General features: G+C 22.8%; 11 protein-coding genes across 11 annotated transcripts; 3 read left to right on the top strand and 8 right to left on the bottom strand.

Moving 5' to 3' along the window:
- Positions 1 to 24: 24 nt before the first annotated feature.
- DICPUDRAFT_80282 (uncharacterized protein) lies at positions 25 to 1635 on the bottom strand (the record flags this gene model as incomplete). Its single annotated transcript, XM_003289455.1, has 1 exon — positions 25 to 1635. One exon carries the CDS (start codon positions 1633 to 1635, stop codon positions 25 to 27), a length of 1611 nt encoding a protein of 536 aa, XP_003289503.1.
- Positions 1636 to 2130: 495 nt separating this feature from the next.
- On the top strand, positions 2131 to 3028 carry DICPUDRAFT_153902 (uncharacterized protein; the record flags this gene model as incomplete). The annotated part of the gene is made up of 2 exons (XM_003289466.1): positions 2131 to 2452; positions 2517 to 3028. 2 exons carry the CDS (start codon positions 2131 to 2133, stop codon positions 3026 to 3028), a joined length of 834 nt encoding a protein of 277 aa, XP_003289514.1.
- A 94-nt stretch (positions 3029 to 3122) lies between these two features.
- DICPUDRAFT_98390 (uncharacterized protein) lies at positions 3123 to 6847 on the bottom strand (the record flags this gene model as incomplete). The annotated part of the gene is made up of 3 exons (XM_003289454.1): positions 3123 to 5654; positions 5742 to 6146; positions 6377 to 6847. The coding sequence occupies 3 exons, from the start codon at positions 6845 to 6847 to the stop codon at positions 3225 to 3227; spliced, it is 3306 nt and encodes a 1101-aa protein (XP_003289502.1). The 3' UTR covers positions 3123 to 3224.
- Positions 6848 to 7479: 632 nt separating this feature from the next.
- On the bottom strand, positions 7480 to 8317 carry DICPUDRAFT_80279 (U1-type Zn finger-containing protein; the record flags this gene model as incomplete). Its single annotated transcript, XM_003289453.1, has 3 exons — positions 7480 to 7500; positions 7583 to 7922; positions 8031 to 8317. 3 exons carry the CDS (start codon positions 8315 to 8317, stop codon positions 7480 to 7482), a joined length of 648 nt encoding a protein of 215 aa, XP_003289501.1.
- Positions 8318 to 8614: 297 nt separating this feature from the next.
- DICPUDRAFT_80278 (uncharacterized protein) lies at positions 8615 to 9294 on the top strand (the record flags this gene model as incomplete). Its single annotated transcript, XM_003289465.1, has 3 exons — positions 8615 to 8688; positions 8758 to 8819; positions 8963 to 9294. 3 exons carry the CDS (start codon positions 8615 to 8617, stop codon positions 9292 to 9294), a joined length of 468 nt encoding a protein of 155 aa, XP_003289513.1.
- A 69-nt stretch (positions 9295 to 9363) lies between these two features.
- DICPUDRAFT_94919 (uncharacterized protein) lies at positions 9364 to 10650 on the bottom strand (the record flags this gene model as incomplete). Its single annotated transcript, XM_003289452.1, has 3 exons — positions 9364 to 9493; positions 9615 to 10403; positions 10635 to 10650. The coding sequence occupies 3 exons, from the start codon at positions 10648 to 10650 to the stop codon at positions 9405 to 9407; spliced, it is 894 nt and encodes a 297-aa protein (XP_003289500.1). The 3' UTR covers positions 9364 to 9404.
- A 782-nt stretch (positions 10651 to 11432) lies between these two features.
- On the top strand, positions 11433 to 12950 carry DICPUDRAFT_98388 (isocitrate dehydrogenase; the record flags this gene model as incomplete). The annotated part of the gene is made up of 3 exons (XM_003289464.1): positions 11433 to 11474; positions 11807 to 12341; positions 12413 to 12950. 3 exons carry the CDS (start codon positions 11433 to 11435, stop codon positions 12922 to 12924), a joined length of 1089 nt encoding a protein of 362 aa, XP_003289512.1. The 3' UTR covers positions 12925 to 12950.
- A 187-nt stretch (positions 12951 to 13137) lies between these two features.
- Positions 13138 to 14229, bottom strand: DICPUDRAFT_80275 (uncharacterized protein; the record flags this gene model as incomplete). The annotated part of the gene is made up of 1 exon (XM_003289451.1): positions 13138 to 14229. The coding sequence occupies one exon, from the start codon at positions 14227 to 14229 to the stop codon at positions 13138 to 13140; it is 1092 nt and encodes a 363-aa protein (XP_003289499.1).
- A 462-nt stretch (positions 14230 to 14691) lies between these two features.
- DICPUDRAFT_153895 (uncharacterized protein) lies at positions 14692 to 15597 on the bottom strand (the record flags this gene model as incomplete). The annotated part of the gene is made up of 1 exon (XM_003289450.1): positions 14692 to 15597. One exon carries the CDS (start codon positions 15595 to 15597, stop codon positions 14692 to 14694), a length of 906 nt encoding a protein of 301 aa, XP_003289498.1.
- Positions 15598 to 16221: 624 nt separating this feature from the next.
- DICPUDRAFT_92312 (uncharacterized protein) lies at positions 16222 to 17937 on the bottom strand. Its single transcript, XM_003289449.1, has one exon. The coding sequence runs from the start codon at positions 17795 to 17797 to the stop codon at positions 16289 to 16291; it is 1509 nt and encodes a 502-aa protein (XP_003289497.1). The 5' UTR covers positions 17798 to 17937; the 3' UTR covers positions 16222 to 16288.
- Positions 17938 to 18450: 513 nt separating this feature from the next.
- Positions 18451 to 20288, bottom strand: DICPUDRAFT_94916 (uncharacterized protein; the record flags this gene model as incomplete). The annotated part of the gene is made up of 2 exons (XM_003289448.1): positions 18451 to 19918; positions 20093 to 20288. 2 exons carry the CDS (start codon positions 20286 to 20288, stop codon positions 18759 to 18761), a joined length of 1356 nt encoding a protein of 451 aa, XP_003289496.1. The 3' UTR covers positions 18451 to 18758.
- Positions 20289 to 20792: the final 504 nt, after the last annotated feature.

Raw genomic sequence — 20792 nt, 5'->3', positions numbered from 1 at the left:
TTGATTTTTATTTTAATTTATTTTTCAATTTTTTTTTAAATCATAATCGAGATAATTTGAATATCTATCTAAATTTTCAAATGTATAATCCCTAAGTAGTTTTGTTATATTATTTAATTGAACCATTTGTTTATTTTTAATTAAAGAACGTAAAATTGAAAGCCAAATTTCATCTTGATAACCTCTTACGGTTTTAACCATATTAATGTAATAGCTTGAAGTGAGAATCTCTTTGATATTATTGAAAACGATTTGATTGTCGCACTTTGATGATAAATAATTTAAAATATGGTAAAAACTATGTATATCTGCTCTGTTAGCTTGAATTAAAAATTGGAAATGGCTCCATGCTGATACGATATCGTTCTTTAATAAATACCATGTTATGATTTGATTTGATACTACAATTGAATTCCTTATATATGTAGTAAGCTTTTCGGTATCACTTTCACTAATCTCCTTGGATAACATTTGAATGTAACTTTCAATAATTTCTGGTAAATTAATTTGATCAATTGATACCTCTTCTTGCATGACTAGTCTATTTACTGAAACCAAATATGAAAAAAAGGGTTTCATTGTATGATCATTGAACTCAACTCTTTTGGAAAGCAAACTATTATTTAATAATTGTCTTGATACCATATCCCAAAAACTATTGAGATCTTTTAAATTATTATTGCTCTTTACTGATAAAAACGAATAGATCATTAGATATACCCAGTAATTTGAAACCAAATGTTTATTCTCTTGAAAAAGTGCTTCGGTACTAAAAAGCATTTGATAATAATTGTAGATTTCGTCTTTGAGGTTATATTTATAAAGTAAATGAATTATGGATGAAAATAAAAGTTCGTCATATTGTTCCAATGCTAAATCTTTCTTGAGTTGTTCATAATAATGGAGGAAAATTTCTTTTGTTTTTTCGGATTTTTCAAGATTATTTAAATTCTTGATTATTGATGAATAAAAAACTCTATCTGGTTTCAAACCACTGTCTTTAACCATTTTGAAAACCGATTCAATAAACTTGTATTGGCCAGTCTTTGCTAACTTTGAAATTAAAAAACTATAAGATATAAGATCGATTTTTTTTTCCTTATTTCCTAAACTTAAGTATTCCATTGCTTTTTCGAAATTGGACTCTGATAGATAACCATTTGTCATTATTGTAAAGGTTTGTGCTCGACGATTTTGAATATTATTAAACAACCTTTCACACTCTTTCATATTTGGTACTAATGAATAAATATGTAACATTTCTCTATAGAATATTTCTTTTTCGAAAATAAATAATTGATTTTCAATTCTTTCAAAAATACTAATAGCTTCTGCTATATCACCTTGTTTTTTTTTATTTATAATTTGTGTTAATATTTCACCATTTCCTCTATTTTTTTTTTCTAAAAAACTCTTTTTATTATTATTATTATTATTATTATTAAAGTTATAAATATTATTATTGTTATTACTATCAAAATTATTATTATTTAAACTATCAAAATTATTATCTGTAGTATAAAACAATTTGAAATTGTTTTTATTTTTTATTGCTGTATTATTAAGATTATAAATAAATTTATTTGTTTTTGAAACATATTTAATAAAATTATTTTTAATTGTATTTGATATCATTATTTTTACTAAAATACATTATGAAAAAAAATAAAAAAAAAAATTAACGAAAAAAAAATACGATTTTTTTTTTATTTTTTATTTTATTTTTTTATTTTATTTTTTTTTTTAAATAAAAAAAAAAACTACTTTTTATTTTTTTTTATTTGTTTTTATTTATAGTTATTATTTATAATTGTTCATTTATTTATATATTTTTTTTTTTTTTTTTTTTTTTTTTTTTTTAATAATTTTAAAATTTATAAATCAAAATTTATAAATGAATGAAAAAATTATTATTTAATATTTAGGTAATTAAAGCTATTATTTATTTAAAACTTAAATATTCAGTTATTGCTGTGTCACTATTGTTATTTATTTTTATTTTTTTAATTTTTTTAAAAAAATTTATTTTTATTTTTTTAATTTTCAAATTTTTTTTTTTTTTTAAATTTTTTTATTGTTCCATAGCATTACCACAAGATATAAAAAATAATATTTATTTAACTAAATAAAATGTTACCAACTACAATTTCAGATATTACCACACCAACAGCACCAGCTGCTTGTGCATCAAATGAAATTACTACAACTCCATCTCAATTCTCATCATTTGAACAAGACATTGAATACTGGGATGAAGATAAAGTATTCCAATGGGCATTAAAAAATAGACAAGGTCAATACTATGCTGATATTTTAAGAATTAATCATATAGATGGTCGTGCTTTATTAAATCTCACAGAAAAAGATGTTAGTCTTATGGGTATCAGTATTGGACCAGCTAAAAATTTATTGGCCGATATTCATTCAATTAAATATAAAAGAAATATTAATTGTAAGTATTATTTTATTTCAAAAAAAAAAAAAAAAAAAAAAATTAATTTTTTTTTATTTTAAAGGGGCATACGAAAAGGTATCAGATATTAATGATTTTGTACAATTATATTTCCCATTCCACAAATTAAAAGAAATGGGTACTGATGGATTTTATAGAGTTAAAGACTATAGTGTTGCAAGCTATTCATATTTAAGAGATAATTTAGGTACAATCGGAACTTATATTCCATTCATAAATAAAAACAATAGTATTCTTCCAGATAGAAACCCATTATTATTACAAGATAGCAAAAATTTAGGTGGTATTACACAATTCAATGCTCAACAACCAACTCAACAACCAGTTCAACAACAATTATATCCAACCCAATCACAAGAACAACCAATTCAACTTTATTCAAGTTATGAACAACAACCACAACAACCACAACAAGAACAACAATTTGAAAGACAAGAAATTATTCAATTACAACAACAAATTTTAAACGAATACCCAAACCAACAGCTTCCAATTTTTGATCAACAAATTGTTGGACAACCATCCGAAGAAGAATCTAAAACTGAAACATATTAATTTGTAATATTAAATTATTATTTTTTTTAAACAAAATATTTATTTTTAAAAACCAAATAAATTTTTTTTTTTTTATTAATATAAAAACATGGGTGTAATAAAAAAGTTTTAATTAAATAAAGTTTTTTTTTTTTTTTTTTCTTAATAAATAGATATAATTTTTACAAAAAAAAAAAAAAGATTCTATTAATTAATTTTATTTTTTTAATTGTTTTGGTTTAGATTGATGAATAGTTTTGAAAAAGAATGCATGTGGGGGTGATGGATCTGGTGAATAACTTTCATCATCATCATCAACATATTCTTCGTCATCTTCGTCATCAGATGAAAATGAATCTATATCTTTAGTATCTGTAATACTATCTTTATGTACACGATTGCTATTATTACTTAGATTTCCACCGCTGTTATGACCAAAAATTGTTTTAATTTCTGTTTGTAATTTGTTATGATTTGAACGGTCAATATTATCTTGAAAATCAATATAGTTTTCTCCATTTTCATTTTGCTTTATTATACGATTACCCATATAATTTAAACTTTCATCTAATAGGTTATAACTATTATTCTTTATATTATTTAAATTATTATTATTACTATTATTGTTGTTATTGTTTTTAATTTCACTATCTCTACTATTTTTTAAAGAAGTTGAGTTACTATAATTTACAGAGTTATTATTATTATTATTACTATTATTATTATTATTATTATTATTATTATTATTATTATTATTATTATTATTATTGATTTCATTTTGATTATAATTATTACTATTGATGTCACTATTTACATAATTTTTAGATTGGTTGTCAAATTCTAAAAATTCATTATTATTATTACTATCCAAGTTATTAAAAGAATTCTTTAATGAACTATAACTACTATTACTAATTGTTTGAGAATTTGTAAGTTCATTTTGGTTTTCATCGTTGTTTTTGTTTTGTTTGTTTGATTTATTTACAAGTGATGAGAGGTTTGTTTGGCTGGTATTTGGGGTTAAGAATGGTGGTGATCTATTTGATCCACCATTTAAAATTCTTGGGCTCATATGGGTTGATCCATTATCGTCCAATAAATTAAATCTACTATGGAAAGAAGCGTGTGATTGTGATCTACTAAGTGTTGGTGGACTATTATTACCATTGTTACTATTACTACCTAGTCCACCATTTATCATTAAAATTTGTGGATAGTTAAATATATCCAATTGTTCTTTTTGAATATTATTATTATTATTATTACTATTATTATTACAACTATTATTATTTTCATTATTGTTTTTATTTTTATCACTATTCTTTTCTATATTAATTTTTTCACTATCACAATCACTAATATTGGCTATATTATTGTTATTATTATTATTATTAATATTGTTATTATTATTATCTTCGAAATTTTCATTCATTTCATTGACTTCATTTGATTCATTAACAATTCCTAATGTGTTATTATTTGTAATATTTGAGGCTAAAGAATTTGTTGAAATATTTTGATAGTTTTGTAATTGTTGTTGATAAGTATTTGAAATACTGGCACTGGATGAATAAATAATGGATGATGATGATTTTGTTCTATTAAAGTATGGAGAGTTTTGTTGTGGCTGTTGTTGGTTATTATTTTTTGTTGGAATATCAAGTTTATTTTTACTATTATTACGAAAAAATCCAAAAATTTTTACAAATTTCTTTATACCATTTGGAGACTGTTTATTATCATCACTAATGGTACTACTATTATCTGTAATAATATTTGAACTATTTTCGCCACTATCAAGTTCTAAAAGTGGTGATTTAATTGGTGATGATTCTGGTGTTAATGTAAGTCTTCTATTCTTAATTTCATCTGGTGATATTGGTATTGTTGGGTTATTTATTGAGTTGTTGGTTGATGATAATAAAGATGAGGATGATGCTGGTGAGGTTGTTATATTCATATTTTCATCGTTGCTACCACTTTTATTGCTTTTATTACTTTTGCTACTTTTAATACTTTCATTGCTTTTAATACTTTCACCACTAAACAATAATAAGTTTTCTCCATTGTTGTTGCTACTACTACTTGTACTAGTATTTATATTTGATTCCTCATTTTCTTTATTATTATCATTTGATTCTTTATTTGTTTTGTTTTTATCTTCTTTTTCTTTTTTATTGTTAACTGTTTTTTGAACCATCATTTTACTTTCATGTCTTCTTAAAAATTCAATATGTTGTCTATGTTCATTTGGTGAAACCATTAATTGAAGTTGTTGTTGAGCAGTCAAAGGTTTTTGAGGTTGTACAGGACTTGAGGTACCTTCAATTAAAATTTGATTTTGAATTTGTTCATGTAATTGTTGTTGCTTAAGTAACTGCTCTTTATGAACTTGTTGTTGTCTTTCTTGTTGTTGTTGTAATAATAATTGTTGTTGAGCTTGTTTATCTTCTTTTTTCTTTTGGAAATTTTTAACCATCTTTTTAACTGGATTCTTTTCATCACTATTACCACTATTATTATTTTTATTTGTTTCATTTAAGCTATTATTATTTAAAGTTAATGATGGTGTTGATGTTGTCGCTATATCTAATTTATGTAGTTTGCTATTGGTTTGAATTTTGTGTTTAACCCTTTTATTCATATCCTAAAACAGTGATTAATAAAAAAAATATTAATATATATTAAAAAAAATTTTGATATATTTAAATAATAAATTTTAAATGATTCTTACCTTATACCATTCACTATAGCCATCAAAATTTAAATCAACTTTAAAACCTTCTGAGAATGATTCATTACTAAACAATGAGCTATTTATAAAGCCACTTATATTATGATTTGAGTTATTGTTGTTTGATGCCTTTTGTTCAATATCTGATTTCGGTATTTCTAAATAACGGAATGGTGAAATTGCACATGACATTGATTGTGAAAATTCATTTTCTCTATTTTTATATCTATAATAGGTTTCTAGATCTGGACAACTTTGCCATACTTCAGTTTTCTTTACATTTACTGATGCAATTAATACTGATAAGTTTTTTTTTAATTTATTTTCAACTTCTTCAAAATTATTTTGTGTATCGATTGTTGGTACAACCGTAATATTATTTATTGAGCTATTATTTGATGACCTCTATTAAATAGTTTCATCTATTTCCATTTTGGTGATTTTAGGTGTTGGTGGTAATAGTTCACCTGTGGTTGTTGTTGCTCTTGCGTTGCCGTTGCCTGTCGTCATCCATGTCGTTGCTGTAAATGTTGTTGTCGTTGTTGTGGTGGTGGTGGTGGTGGTGGTGGTTCATTAAATTCAAGCTGTTGTATAGTGGGTGTTAGTGGTTCTTTTATTGGTAATAGAATCTGTACATTTTGCTGCTCCTGTTCATTTATTTGACCTTTTGGTGATAAAGATGATGAAGATGTATTGCTATTTGATGTAAATGGTTGTATTGGTGATGATATTGGTGTAGTTGGTGCGTTTAAATTTAATTTTAATGGTGATATTAAACTGCCACCATTTGGAACTGTAGCTGGTGAGGAACTTAGTAACTCTTGTAAAGCTAATTGTTGCTGTATACCTAATACTGGTGGGTTTTGCTGTATTGCAGTAGACAGTCTATAATGTCTAGATGATGGTATATTATTACTATTACTATTATTACCAATATTGTTATTATTGTTTTGGTTATTTAACTCACTTGAATTTTGTGGTAATATTACTGGTGGTGGTTTATTTGTTCCAGATGGAAATGCCAATGGTTCATAACTAGATTTATCATCTTGTTGTTGATTTTGCTCCTCTTTTTTTTTTTTCTGTTTTTTGTCAAAAAATCCCATTTTATTTTTTTAGTAAATTTTTTTATAAAAAAAAATAACAAAAAAAAAAAGAAGAACAAAAAAAAAAGAAAAAAAATAAATAATAAAGATATATGATAAATATATAATAAATATTTTTTTACACAATAAATATATAAAAAAAAAAAATTAAAAAATTAAAAAAAAAAAATTTAAAAATAAAAAAAATTTAAAAAAAAATTAAAATATTTTTTTTAATAATTATCTTTTTTTTTTAAATAATATTTTAAATCAAAAAAAAAAAAAAAAAAAAAAAAAAAAAAAGGCATTTTCATAAATATGGGAAAAGAATTTAATGAAAATTATTTTGATAACTTTAAAGAAATATTCCAACTTATCAGTTAGAGGGGGTAATAAGATTTTCAAAACTAAAGATAGATAAAAAATAACTCTTTCTTTTCTTCCAATAAATAACCAATACACTAATTATTAAATTAAAAGAGAGATCATTAAAAACAAATAAAATCCAATAAAATAAACATAATATTATATTATTTAAAAAAAAAAAAAAAAAAAACAAATTATTTAATTATATTTTTTATTAATAAATTAAAAACATTATTGTTGTTGATTTGGTTTTATTTTCTTTTTTATTTTATTTTTATTTTTATAATTTATTTAAAATACATTTGTAACTAAAAGAGAAAAAAAATAAAAATAATAATAATAATTAGTATATATTATACATTTAGAAATGATTGTTTAAAAAATACATACAGTAAAAGTTAATTTATTTCTATCCCAATGAGTGAAAAATTTGCCATCTGGTCCAGTAGTTCTATCAATTTCTTTATTTGGTATTTTAAAAGCAATAGTTTCATAGGGCTCTGCTGCAAATAATAAATACTGGTAGTCTTTATTTGGTGCCTCCACTCTTTGTTCAAATGCAGACATAATTCTATATCTTGGTTGCAATCCTGACTCTATTTCAGGGTAATCTATTTGAAACAATAAACTTAATTGACCTGTTTTACTATCTCTTTGTTTAATAATTTTATAACCTGGTCTACCAATTTTAATTGTTTTTTTGGGTGCAATTCTGCTTGAGGTGGTTTGACTAAATAAAATTTAATTTATATTATAAAAAAACAAAAGAAAACGGTAAATTAATATTATTAATAAGGGGTGAGCAATATAATCATAAAATCAAATTTACAATACTTACACATAATTTTTTGAAACTAAATTTTCTCTTTGTTCTTTTGCAGCACGACGGGCTAAATGAGTTTGATGTTTTTTACCTTGTGTATGTGCTAAATAGTTACCAATATTATTATGAACAGTTAAACACAACCTACATTCAAAAGAACCAATATGATTTGATATAATATATGGATCTTTAGAAATATCGATATGTTCTAATACTAACTGCTTTGTTCTTTCTCTTCTATCTATATTATCATATTGTGAACTTTGTAAACCACCACTACCTGCTTTACCAAAATCTGACATTTTATTTTATTATTTATTAATTTATTTATAATTATTACTATTATAATTGTTTAATGATATTTATATATATTTAAAAACTTTAGTTTTATTAAATTTAAAAAAAAAATAAAAAATAAATAAATTTTTAAAAAAATGAAAAAAAAAAAAAATATTTATTTTTTTTTTTTTTTTTTTTTTTCTTTTTTTGAATTTTTACAAATAATCATTTACTTATTTGTATATAAAATATCTATTTTATTTTATTTTTGTAACCAAATAACCCATTTATAAACCAAAATAACTAAATTATAAATCAAGATGTCAGATGAATATGATGATGATGATGAAATTTCTAAAATTAGAGAAGCTAGAATGAAACAATTAAGAGAAGAGTAGGATTATTATTTCTAATACCGCAATAAAACAGGAATATTAAGGTTTTTATAATTACTATTATTTAGAGCAAAACTAAAACCCCAATATTTAAATGAACATGGAGAATATAAAGAAGTAGATGAACAAAGTAAATTTCAAAATACTTTTTTTTTTTATTTTTTTTTTTTTATATTAATTATAAACCCCAACAACATTTTATTTGTTTTTATAGATTTTTTAAAAAGAAGTAACATCAAGTACAAATGTAGTTGTTCATTTTTTCCATAACAGATTTCCCACGTTGTAAAATATTAGATAGAAAACTAGAAATTTTAGCAAAAACTCATATGAGTACCAAATTCTTTAAAATAAATGTAGAAAAAGCAGCATTTTTTGTAGCCAAACTTAGTATTAGAGTTTTACCGGCCCTAATATTCTTCCGTAATGGTATTGCAGTTGATAGATGCATTGGTTTCGATGAATTTGGAGGTGATGATAATTTTAAAATTGAACAACTTGCAATGAGAATTCAAAAAGCAGGTGTTTTAGATTTCAAACATACTAAAGGTTTAACAATTATTCAAAAATCCGAAAATAAAAAATATAATAAAGAAGAAGATTAAACTTTTTTAAAAAAGTAATATAATTTAAAAAAAAAAAAAAAAAAAAAAAAAATTTCTTTATGTCATTATATTTTGTATTATTTATATTTATTTAAAAAGTTTTAAATATTTTAATGAGATTTATTTGGTTGTAAAAAACCCATAACTAATTCAACAACAGCCCAAGTAATAGCTTGACCTGGAGCAACACGAAGAATACCTATTTAAATAATTTTTTAAAAAAAAAAAAAAATATATTAAAATTTCGTTCATTATTATTTTACAATAAATATATTATCTATTCATCTATATTTGATATTTTATCATATTTAAATACATACGTGGTACACAACCAGCCCAGAAACCTTTAAGACCATTTTCTTTATAAATTTCTCTTACAACTTGCATTGAAGTTTGATTTTGACCTTGTTTTTGCATACGTGTTTTAATTGTATCTAATGGATTATTGAAAAGAGTTGAAGCTGTACCGGCAAGACCACCAGCAGTAAGATTTTGCCAAACTGGTAAATGAACACTGTGATCACCCTTTTTAAGATAATCTGTAATTGCATAAAAAGTTGGGAAACGAATCATGTGATTGGTAATTTGACGTAAAAGAGTAGCAGAACCACCTTTATAGAGACCACGGAAACCTTCTTCACGTAAAACATCTTTGAAAACGGTTCCAAAAGATTTATTATGTTCTTGAGTCATATGACGTACTTTTAAGAGTTCACATGGAATAACAACAACAAATGATTCAATGGTACCAGCAAAAGCACCACCAACAAGATTTGAAACAAAACCTTCACCTTTAGTTAATGTACGACCATTGTAAACGGTATTTTTATATTGTTCTGTGAACCAGCTGAATGCAAAATAACGAATACCAACTTTAAAGACAGCTTCGGCTGTCATTGGTAAAATACCTTCATAAAGAGAATAAACACCACCAGTGAAACCTTTACCTTTACTAACAATATCTTTAAATGTAGCTGGAATAGTTTTACCTGGATTATTTTGAAGTTGTGTTTTAATTCTATCGAGTGGATGACATGCCCAAACATCTGCTGTACCTGCAATTGCACCTGCTACTAATCTTTGCCATGGAAAATTAACTTGTTTATTATCTATATAATATAAAATATTGAATTAATATTAATTTGAAAGCGTTTTACAATTTTTTTTTTAAAAAATCATTTGAACAAAAATTTTAAAAAAAGTAAAAAAAAAAAAAAAAAAAAAAAAGATATTTTTTTTATTATTTAAATGTATATACATATATAATTAAATTATTTGCATACATATGAAACTATATTATGATCCTCTAATATTTCTAAAAAACTAAAAAAAAAACAAACCTTTTTGTTGGGTCATTTTTTTTTTTTATAATCACTATGCATAAAAAATTTGAAAAAATTATAATTTTTTTTTTTTTGATTTTTTTTTTTTTTTTTTTTTTTTTTTTTTTTTACTTTTTAAAATTTTAAAATAAAAAAAATTAATATTTTTTAATATTTAATTAAAAGATAAAAAAAATATAAATTGTGTGGGTTAAATTACTAAAAATATCTTTTGAAAACTCATTAATTTTGATTGGGAAAAAAAAAAAAATTTCATATAAAAGGAGAAATTGGGAAATAAAAAAAAAATTAGATAGTTTTAAAAATATAATTATTATAATTTTTTCTAAATTTGTAATCATAACAGATGATTTGTAATATCAACCAAACAACAACAAGAATAAAATAAAAGACATTTTTCCAATGTTAAATCATTATTAATTCAATTTTAAATTTTGGGTGCATAAACATCATTTATAAAAGTTCCTTTAAAAAAAAAAAAAGGTAATAAAAAAAAAAAGGTATTAAAAAAAAAAGGTATAAAAAAAAAAAAAGGATAAACAAAAAAAGTTAAACAAAAAAGGTTAAACAAAAAAAAAAAAAAAAAAAAAACATAAAGTTCTTTTTTAACAATGATAATGATAAAATGATGATAGTAAAACGAATAAAAGTTAATCTTTTTTTTATTTTTTTTTTTTTTATTTTTTTTTTTTTAAAAATTTTATAAAATTTTTTTTTCATAAATTTTTTTTTAAATTTTTTTTTTATTTTCTTTATTTCTTTTTTATTAATACGATAATAAATAAACTTGGAAAAATGTTTAATAGATTAACTAAAGTTGCAATCTCATCATCAAATGTAAAAATCAAACTAATTAATTATTAAATTAATAAAATTTTAAATAAATAATAGAAAAAAAAAATAATTATAAAAAAACGAATATCATATTCAAATAATTAAATAATTGTTCGAGTGTAATAAACAAAAAAAAAAAATAAAAAAATAATAAAAAAAAAAAAATAAAATAAAAATAAAAATAAAAAAAAAAAAATAAATTTTGGATATTATAATAAACATAAAGATAATAATTGATTGGATTTACAAAGAAATAAATAAAATAAATCGTAAAAAAAAAAAATAAATGAATAAATATTAAATTAAATATAATTTTTTTTTTTTTTTTTTTTTAGAGATCTGGTTCAATTAGAAATTATCTTGGATATACTTCAGGTGTTGATAAGAAAAAAGTAACTATCATTCCAGGTGATGGTATTGGTCCAGAAATTACTTCATCAGTTATGGGTGTTTTCCAAGCTGCTAAAGTTCCAATTGAATGGGAAATTTTTGATATTAGCGGTGGTCAACCAATTTCACAAGAATTAATTGCTTCAATCAGCAGAAACAAAGTTGCCCTTAAAGGTCCACTTTACACCGAAATTTTAAGTGGTTCACAATCAAGAAATATGGAACTCAGAAAAGCTTTAGATTTATATGCTCACGTTATTCCATGCAAACAAATCCCAGGTATTGAAGCCAGACACAATGATGTTAACGTTGATTTAGTTGTTATTAGAGAAAATACTCAAGGTGAATACAGTGGTTTAGAACAAACCTTAACCCCAGGTGTTGTCCAATCACTCAAAATCATCACTAAAGAAGCTTCAGCTCGTATTGCTCGTTATGCTTTCGAATATGCCAAAGCTAATGGTAGAAAGAAAGTTACTGGTAAGTAATAATATAGTTTAGATTATAATAGAAGTAAATTTTAATATTAATTTTTTTTTTTTTTATTACAGCTGTTCACAAAGCCAATATTCAAAAAATGACTGATGGTCTTTTCCTTTCAACTTTCAGAGAAGTTGCTAAAGAATACCCAGAAGTTCAATCAAATGATGTTATTATTGATAACTGTTGCATGCAATTAGTTAAATCACCAGAACAATACGATGTTATGGTTACTCCAAATTTATATGGTAATTTAGTTTCAAATATTGGTGCTGCCCTTATTGGTGGTCCAGGTTTAGCTGGTGGTGCTAATGTTGGTGAAAGAAGTATTATTTTTGAAATGGGTGCTCATCACGTTGCTGCTGATATTGCTGGTAAAGATAAAGCCAACCCAACTGGTTTATTATTAGCTTCAGTTATGATGTTAAGACATTTAGGTATGAACCAACATGCCGATAGTGTTGAAGCTGCTGTTAAAGCTGTTATTAAAGATGGTAACAAAACTAGCGATATTGGTGGTCAATCAACTACTAAACAATTCACCGGTGCTGTTATTGATTATATCGAAAAACATCAAAACTAAATTATTTAAATAACACAACAATACGGAAAAAAAAACAAAAGAAAAAAAGAAAAAAGAAAAACCAATCGAAAAACATTAAAATTTTAAATAAATAATAAATTACTTTTTTTTTTTTTTTTAAAACATTATTTCTAAACATAAAGTATTCTTTATTATTGTATTATTTTTTTTGGGGGGAGGAGGTATGGAAATATATAATAAATATATTTTTTTTTATAAATAACTATCATTTAAAAGAGTTGATGATTGTTCGTCGTCATCAAAATATGATCTCTTTAACTTGGTTCTTTTCTTTTTATTATTAATATCAATTACACCAAGTTTTTTATTTACCAAGAAAAGGATAAAACAAATAAAAGCAAAACCACCTACAATTGATAAAATTAAAATAATCCAAAATTCTTTTGTTTTGTGTGGGCATTTAACATCAAATATTTCCAATGGGGCGTTTCCATTTGAGGATTCAAAAGTACAGTTTTCGCAATGGCATAGTGCTGTTTTATCGGTTGGTGTATCGAAAAATTGGATAGTTGCATTTTCACCAGATAGAGGGTGACCAATTTTAATAGAGCTGGTATTAAATTTTAAAGTTCCATTTAAAATATCAAAAAATGGCATAGCTACATCAACTTCAAAAATATTTGATCTATAAAAAGCAATATTTGAATTTAATGTCATAATTGGATTAATAGTTGTATAAATATTGGTAAAGTTTGAATTTCCAAATTCTATAACGAGGTTAGAGTTTGCACTGCCAACTACAATAGATGATGTTTCAATATTTGTAAAGGCTGAATTTAAAATAAAGAGGTTATAGTGATTTAAATTGCTGCTAACTGGAACTTGAACATTAAACATATTGAAACCACCTTTCCAATTTTTAAATGTTAAATAATTAATGATGATATCTATTTCTAAATTGTAATCTGATAAACCAAAGAATGTGGTATTAACACCTGTACCATCAATAATAGTTGGTACATCAATTTCACCCATAATTTGAAAATATTGAAGACCACTTAAATTGAGCTGTGTATAATTACCAACCAAGTTATTTTCCTTTCCGCTATAAATACCACCCATTAAATTTAATGTGGCAAAAATGCAGCTATTGTTTTTAATTAAATAATTTAAACTTAAAATACCATCTTGGATTGATTTACAATTTGGGAAATTATTAAAACCACAATCATAATGTTGATATGTTGAAGTTTGGGTATTTATAAAAACTTCACAGGTTTCCTCACTACTAGTAGAAAAATTAAAAACAAATATAATTAAAAATAATAATATAAATTTAAGCATTTTATTTTTTTATTGATATAATATTGATAGGTTATTTTTTTTAAAATTAATAAAAAAATAATTACTGTCTCCTAAAAAAAATTATTTTTTTAAAATTTTAAAAAAAAAAAAACAAAATAATAATGAGAATATAAAAAAATAAAAAAAATTTTTTTTTTCGGAATTTGGTATTTCTTTTAAAACTAATGAATAAAAAACAGTTAATAAAAAAAAATAAAAAATATTTTACATATAAAATTCTTAAATGATAGAAATGAGTCTTATAAACCAATTATTTTTAAATTTAAATATGTAATAAACATTTGTTTGTATGTGTGTTTCGAAAAAAATACTTTTAAAATTAAAAAAAAAAAAAAAAAAAAAGTGTATTTTTATTTAAAAAAAAGATTTATTTAATTAATTTAAAATTGTTTTATAATTTATTTTATTTGGTTTTATATAATTTTTTTTTATTATTTTAATTTAATCTTTAGTATCGGATTTACTAATAAAACAATTGTAACAATATGCAAGTGTCATATCTTTAGTTTTATAAACCTCTACATAATTATTTCTACCAGATACTGGATAAATTAATTCTTTAGATATTGTACTATTTGAAAATTTAATAAAGCTACTGTCTAAATTGAAAAATGTTAATGCCATTTTCGAGTAATTGATATTTGAATCTGTAAATTTAATGTTGGAATGATTTATCACAACTGGATTATTGATTGTTGAAATATTTCTAAAATCACTATTATAAAATGATACCCTATTATTGATTGCAGAGAATGGGAAATTTGCCGTTAAAATACTTGGAGTTTCAATATTTTTGAAAGTACAATTAAAAAATTTAATTTGTACAAATTTATTACCACCTGGTGAAAAATCGATTAAATTACCTTCACCATGCCAATTTCTGAAATTTAAATTGACAAATTGAAACTCTATTGGGGAGGCTAGTTGTTCTTTAAAGGTGAAAAAGCTTCCTTCAAAATTTTTGCCATTGATAAATGTCTTTTTTTCTTTACCAACAATTTGTAATAACTTGATATTGTTTAAATTTGATAGTTCGATACTATCTACAGAGTTTAATAAAAATGAATAATAAACCCCATTTTCGATTATGATTTTTGCTGTTGAACAGTCTTTGGTCTTTAAAAGCATGTTTAAACTATAAAGAGCATGTTTGATGCTAGTGCAACCACCATAGTTACTGTAACCACAATCCATGGTTGGTTTTTGTAATTGTTTTGGATTTATTATAATTGTACATGTTTCATCCTCCCTATATAATGATGGTGTATTTGATTCGGTTTGATAGGAAATTGAAATATTTATAAATAATACTACAATAATAAAAAAAATATTATTTATTATTTTCATTGTATTGTTTAAATTTTTTTATTATTTGAGTTTTTTTTTTTTTTTTTTTTTTTTTTGATTAAAGTTTTAAAAAAAAAAATAAAAAAAAAATAAAAAAAATTCAATTTTTTTTATTTTTTTTTATTTCTTTTTATTTCTTTCCAATATTCGGTTTTTTTTTTTTTTGTATAAATTTTTATAAATTATAACCCCCCGGTTTTAATAATGTAAGTTATTCCTCCCCAACTATATAAAAAAAAAAAAAAAAAAAAAAAAAAAATCTAAAAGTTATGGTTTTCGTCTCCAGAAATTTGTGAGTGTGGTAATTTCCTTATGTGTTTTTCAAGAAATCGTTATAATTTAGTGAATTTTAAAGATATACAGTAGTTACACTAAAAAGTATTATGGATTAAAAAAAAAAAATTAGATACCATGTTTCAAAATAAAAGTTAAATTAAAAAAAAAAAAAAAAGATATTTTATTTATTTAATTTTGTGTGGTTATTTTATATATTTATATAAATTTTTTTTTTTTTTTAGTTATAAAATATATATTTATCATTAGTCATAAGTTATGGTTTTTTTGAGTTTTATATAAAAAAAAACCAATGAATTTATCATTAAATAAAGAATCATTAAAAAATTTCACTTTAGTAGAAAATCATTTAGATATTTTCAAAGGTTGTTGGCTGTTAATAAAAAAAAAAATTTATTTATAAAATTGAAAAACTATCATTTATAATTCTTGAATTTTCGTTATAATTATCTATATCATCTTCATCTTCGTCATCAAGAAGTCTATGTTTTCTTTTGGAAACTTTAAAAAAGTATTTGATGTTGCACACCTTGAATTTTTGATAAAGATTATAAAATATTACAAATAATAATATAAAAGTGATTACAACAAATAAAGCGAATCTGATCCAAATTCTTTTTGATTTGCCAATACTTGAACAGTCTAAATCCATTGGCTTAAATGTGGAAGAGTTAATTGAGGTATTTGTTGATATTTCAAAGTTGCAGTCAAAGCAAAAGAAACAAAAGGTGGAGTTATCGATTTGATTATTTGAGAACAAAGATATTGTTAAGTTATGGCCATTAATTGGCTTATACGATTGAATTGTTGAGTTCCAAATTTTGATATTTCCATTTTGACCTATAATTAGTTCATCACCTGCAATATGATCACCAGTATTATTAACATGGGTATTTACTATCATTATATCAGCACTTGATAACAAGAACAAGGGAGTACCAATTTTAATAAAATAATTATTGATAAATGATGAATTTTCTATTAATATATTATTGTTGTTATTATTACTGTTTTTAGTGTTGTTGGAGGATGAGAATGTTGAATTTAAAAAACCTAAACTATTGTTTGTATATGTACTGTTGGCAAATAAAATATTGAGATCAGCACTAAATACACTTGTAATAAACTGTTGCTTCATTGTTATTTGATTTATATGGGAGTTTGAAAAATAAAGGTTGCCATCATTTACACTAAAATAAGAACCACTAATATTTGCATATTCAATAGTTGTAAAGTCTACAATTGTATCGGTATTAATTGATTTGAATGGATTTGAAAGGGTATTAATATTTGAAAATAGACTTCCACCAATATAGACATTGATATTTGATTTTGTAGAACTTTGGTCCAATCTACCAATGGAGTTTATTATTGATGATGAATTTATATTTGAAAAATTACAATCTAAAATTGAAATTTGAATATTTGGTATTGATGGTGAATTTATGTTAAACATTATTGATTCTATACCGTTCCAGTTTTCAAAATTTAAAGATTCAAAGCTGATCGATGCTATATTGGTTTGCTGTAAATTAAAAAATGAACTATTTGTATTTGAACCATCAATGATAGTATTGGTACTACCAAAGAAAGTAATACTTTGAATACTATTTAATGTGAAAAGATTATTACTGATTAAATTTAAACTATTATTTGCTAAATATTGACCGGCTTTAATGTTTATTAAAACATCTTTACAAGTTTTGGTTTTTAAATAATCTTGTAAACTATTTATTGCACCAGTGATTGTCAAACAGTTATCTTCTCCAAATCCACAAGTTGTACTATCGATACCATTGGAATTATTTATATTAATAATACAATCATAATTATCGTTATTATTAATTTTATTTGATATTGTATAGTTTATCAATAAATAAATAAAAAAAATAACTATTATTTTCATTTTTTTTATTAAAAAAAAAAAAAATAAAAAAATTTATTTATAAGAATAAAAAGATTACAAATTAATTATTTATTATTATTATTATTATTATTATTTAAAAAAATATAAAAAAAAAAAAAACACAACCTATATTATTATTTAAAAAAAAAAAAGAAAATGCTATTTCTCAAAAAAAAAATAAAAAATAAAAAATTAAACAAATTTTTAAATAAAAAAATTAAACAAAAAAAAAAAAATAAAAAAAAATAAAAAAAATAAAAAAGTAAAAAAGTTAGAATTGTGCAACGAAAAGAAAGTTTACATTTTATTTATTTATTTTATATGTATATATAAAAATTATTAAAAACATTAATTAAATATAAATCCATAATGGAGTGTATATAAAATTTATGGCTAAACTTTTTCCTGAATTTTTTTTGTTTTTAAATTACCTTTTGAAATATCAAATATCGAAAAATCAAAAGTAACTAAATTTTTTCACTGGGGGGAGTATACTGGGTAAATACTGTCGAGTGAAGTTGTTGATTTTGGGTGCATGATTTGATTGAGATTTTTTTTTTTTTTTTTTTTTTTTTATTATAATAATTTATTATTAAAAAAAAAAAAAAAATAAAGAATACTAATATTAATATTAAAAAAAATGGGATGGGTATATGATAGATGATATTGATACAAAAAATTTATTTTTTTCTATTTTTTTTTTTTTCAATTAAAAAAAAAAAACTATAAAATAAATTGTCAATAATAATTATATGATGATTACTATTATTTTAATAATGAGTGATTTTTAATTATAATATTTTTAAACAATTAATTAAATTATTTATAAATATTAAAACTATACATATTATATTATTGTGATTGATGTGTTGTGTGGATTATAATATTATTATTATTATTTTTTTTTTTTTGTTATTATTATTAATAAATATTATTAATGATTATTATTATTATTATTATTTTAATTATATTTATGATTAGACTCCCAATCTAAATCTTCCCTAAAGTTTTTAACTGCTTTGGTGAAATCCCAATCATTATTAACTAAATAAGATCTGGCTTCTTCTTTAGAGATATTTTCAGAGACTGCTAATAATTGAATCAACTTTCTTCTTCTTTCTTCTTCAGTATTAATTTGTGGTGGTGGTGGAACTGCATTTTGATTAATAACTCCAGATGCTGGAACTAACAAAGTTTTATGGGTGATGCATTCGTTACCTTGAATTAAATTTATTCTTTTTATAACATCAATAGTGGTGTTATATCTTATAGCAATACCAGCAAGAGTATCAGTAGAAACTACTCTATGTTGAATCCATTGAACATCATTTGAAACTGGTTGTGGTGGTTGTTGTTGTTGTATTTGTTGTTGCATTTGTTGTTGAATTTGTTGTTGTAATTGTTGTTGAATTTGTTGTTGTTGTTCAACATAACTACCAATTAAATTAATGCTACCATTATTAAAGTTTAATAATTGATTACCATCCATACTTCTATCAATTGGGATATTGTATTGTGGTGGTTGGTATTGTGGAGGAGCTTGGTAATTATAAAAATTGAAAGTATTGCTAACAACTTGTGGTTGTGTGATAACTTGGGCTGTTGGTGGGTACAAGTGACTGTTAAAGTTTGGTGGTGGTGATGTTGATAATGGAAATGGAGGATATTGAGGTGTGATGTTTTGAAGGATTTGGTTGGACCTTGATTGTTGAATAATTTTCTTTTGGGTAACCAAGGCATTGATCCAAGCTTCAGTTTGATGTGGAATTGGTGCATAGAGGAAATGATTTCTAGTACCATCATTGATAACCAAACAAATTCTAACGTCACTATCGGTTGCCATCTTTCTATAAGAGATTGAGATGTCAGCCAAATGGAAAACTCTGTGAACTTTGTTATCAGTTTCGTCATAGTAGTTGATTAAAGATGAATGAGTTAATCTAAAACGTCTTTTTGCCCAAAGACCTAAAGTTTTACCTTGTTTCTTTAAAATAGATTCGTAAAGAATTTTATCAGCACCTAAATAACCAAAATTGAAATTTTGGTAGATTGGATTGTTTTGGTGAACAATATCCGGTTTAGAAACAGTCATAGATTGAAAAATAACAGCGGCATTTTGATCTTCGATGTGATAAGTACTAAAACAACCTTGAACCTCTCTACCATTTCTACTGCAACATGTCCATTTATCTTCTGATTTGTTAAAATTTCCAGAATGTGAATAACAAGTTTGTAAATTAAATTCATTATTATAAATCAACTTTAAACATTTTGAACATTGTTTTAAAATTGGACTATTAGGATTTTCATCCGTTGTTTGTGTTGATTGTTGTTGTTGTTGTTGAAGCTGAGCTAATTGATTTTGGAATTGGGTGATATTTGATGTGTTTAAATTATTAATGCTATTTTGGTTTTGTGGAATTGATACAAAATAGTTGTTAAAACTTCCTTGTCCACTTGTACTGGTACTATTTTCGCCACTAAATCCCATTTTTCTCTTTTAAAACAATTTCTCTTTTTTCCTTTTCTTTTTTTTTTTTTTTAAAAAAAAATTGGTTCTAATACAGAGCTATTCTTTTTTTAAAAAAAATAAATAAAAAAAATAAATAAAAAAATAATTAATTATTTGTACTAAAAGAGGAGAAAAAACCTATTCTGATAAGGTGGGGATAAAAAAACAAATATATAAATAAATAAAAAAAAAAGAATAAAGAAAATGAAAAAAAAACACAAAATAAAGAGAAAATTTTATGTCACAAAATATTAAAAAAAAAATAAAAAAAATAAAAAATAAAATAAAATAAAATTAAAAAAAAATATTTTATTTTAAATAAAATTTATTTTTCAAAATACCAGGGTTATAAATAAAACCTACCTTTTGTAATTGATAAAAAAATATAAAATATAAATAAAATAAATAAATAAAGATATAAAAATATAAAAATAAATATATAAAAGAAAAAGATATTCAAAAAAAAAAGAAAAAAAAAATATT

This window comes from Dictyostelium purpureum (assembly GCF_000190715.1).
Source record: "Dictyostelium purpureum unplaced genomic scaffold DICPUscaffold_178, whole genome shotgun sequence".
Classification (NCBI taxonomy): Eukaryota; Evosea; class Eumycetozoa; order Dictyosteliales; family Dictyosteliaceae; genus Dictyostelium; species Dictyostelium purpureum.
Note: the sequence above shows the minus strand (reverse complement) of the source record. Positions and strands in the feature narration are given on the sequence as shown.

What these genes read in the sequence shown, in the direction of transcription:
- DICPUDRAFT_92312 (XM_003289449.1), bottom strand. Translation starts at nt 17,797, where the DNA reads ATGAAAATAATAGTTATTTTTTTTATTTATTTATTGATAAACTATACA.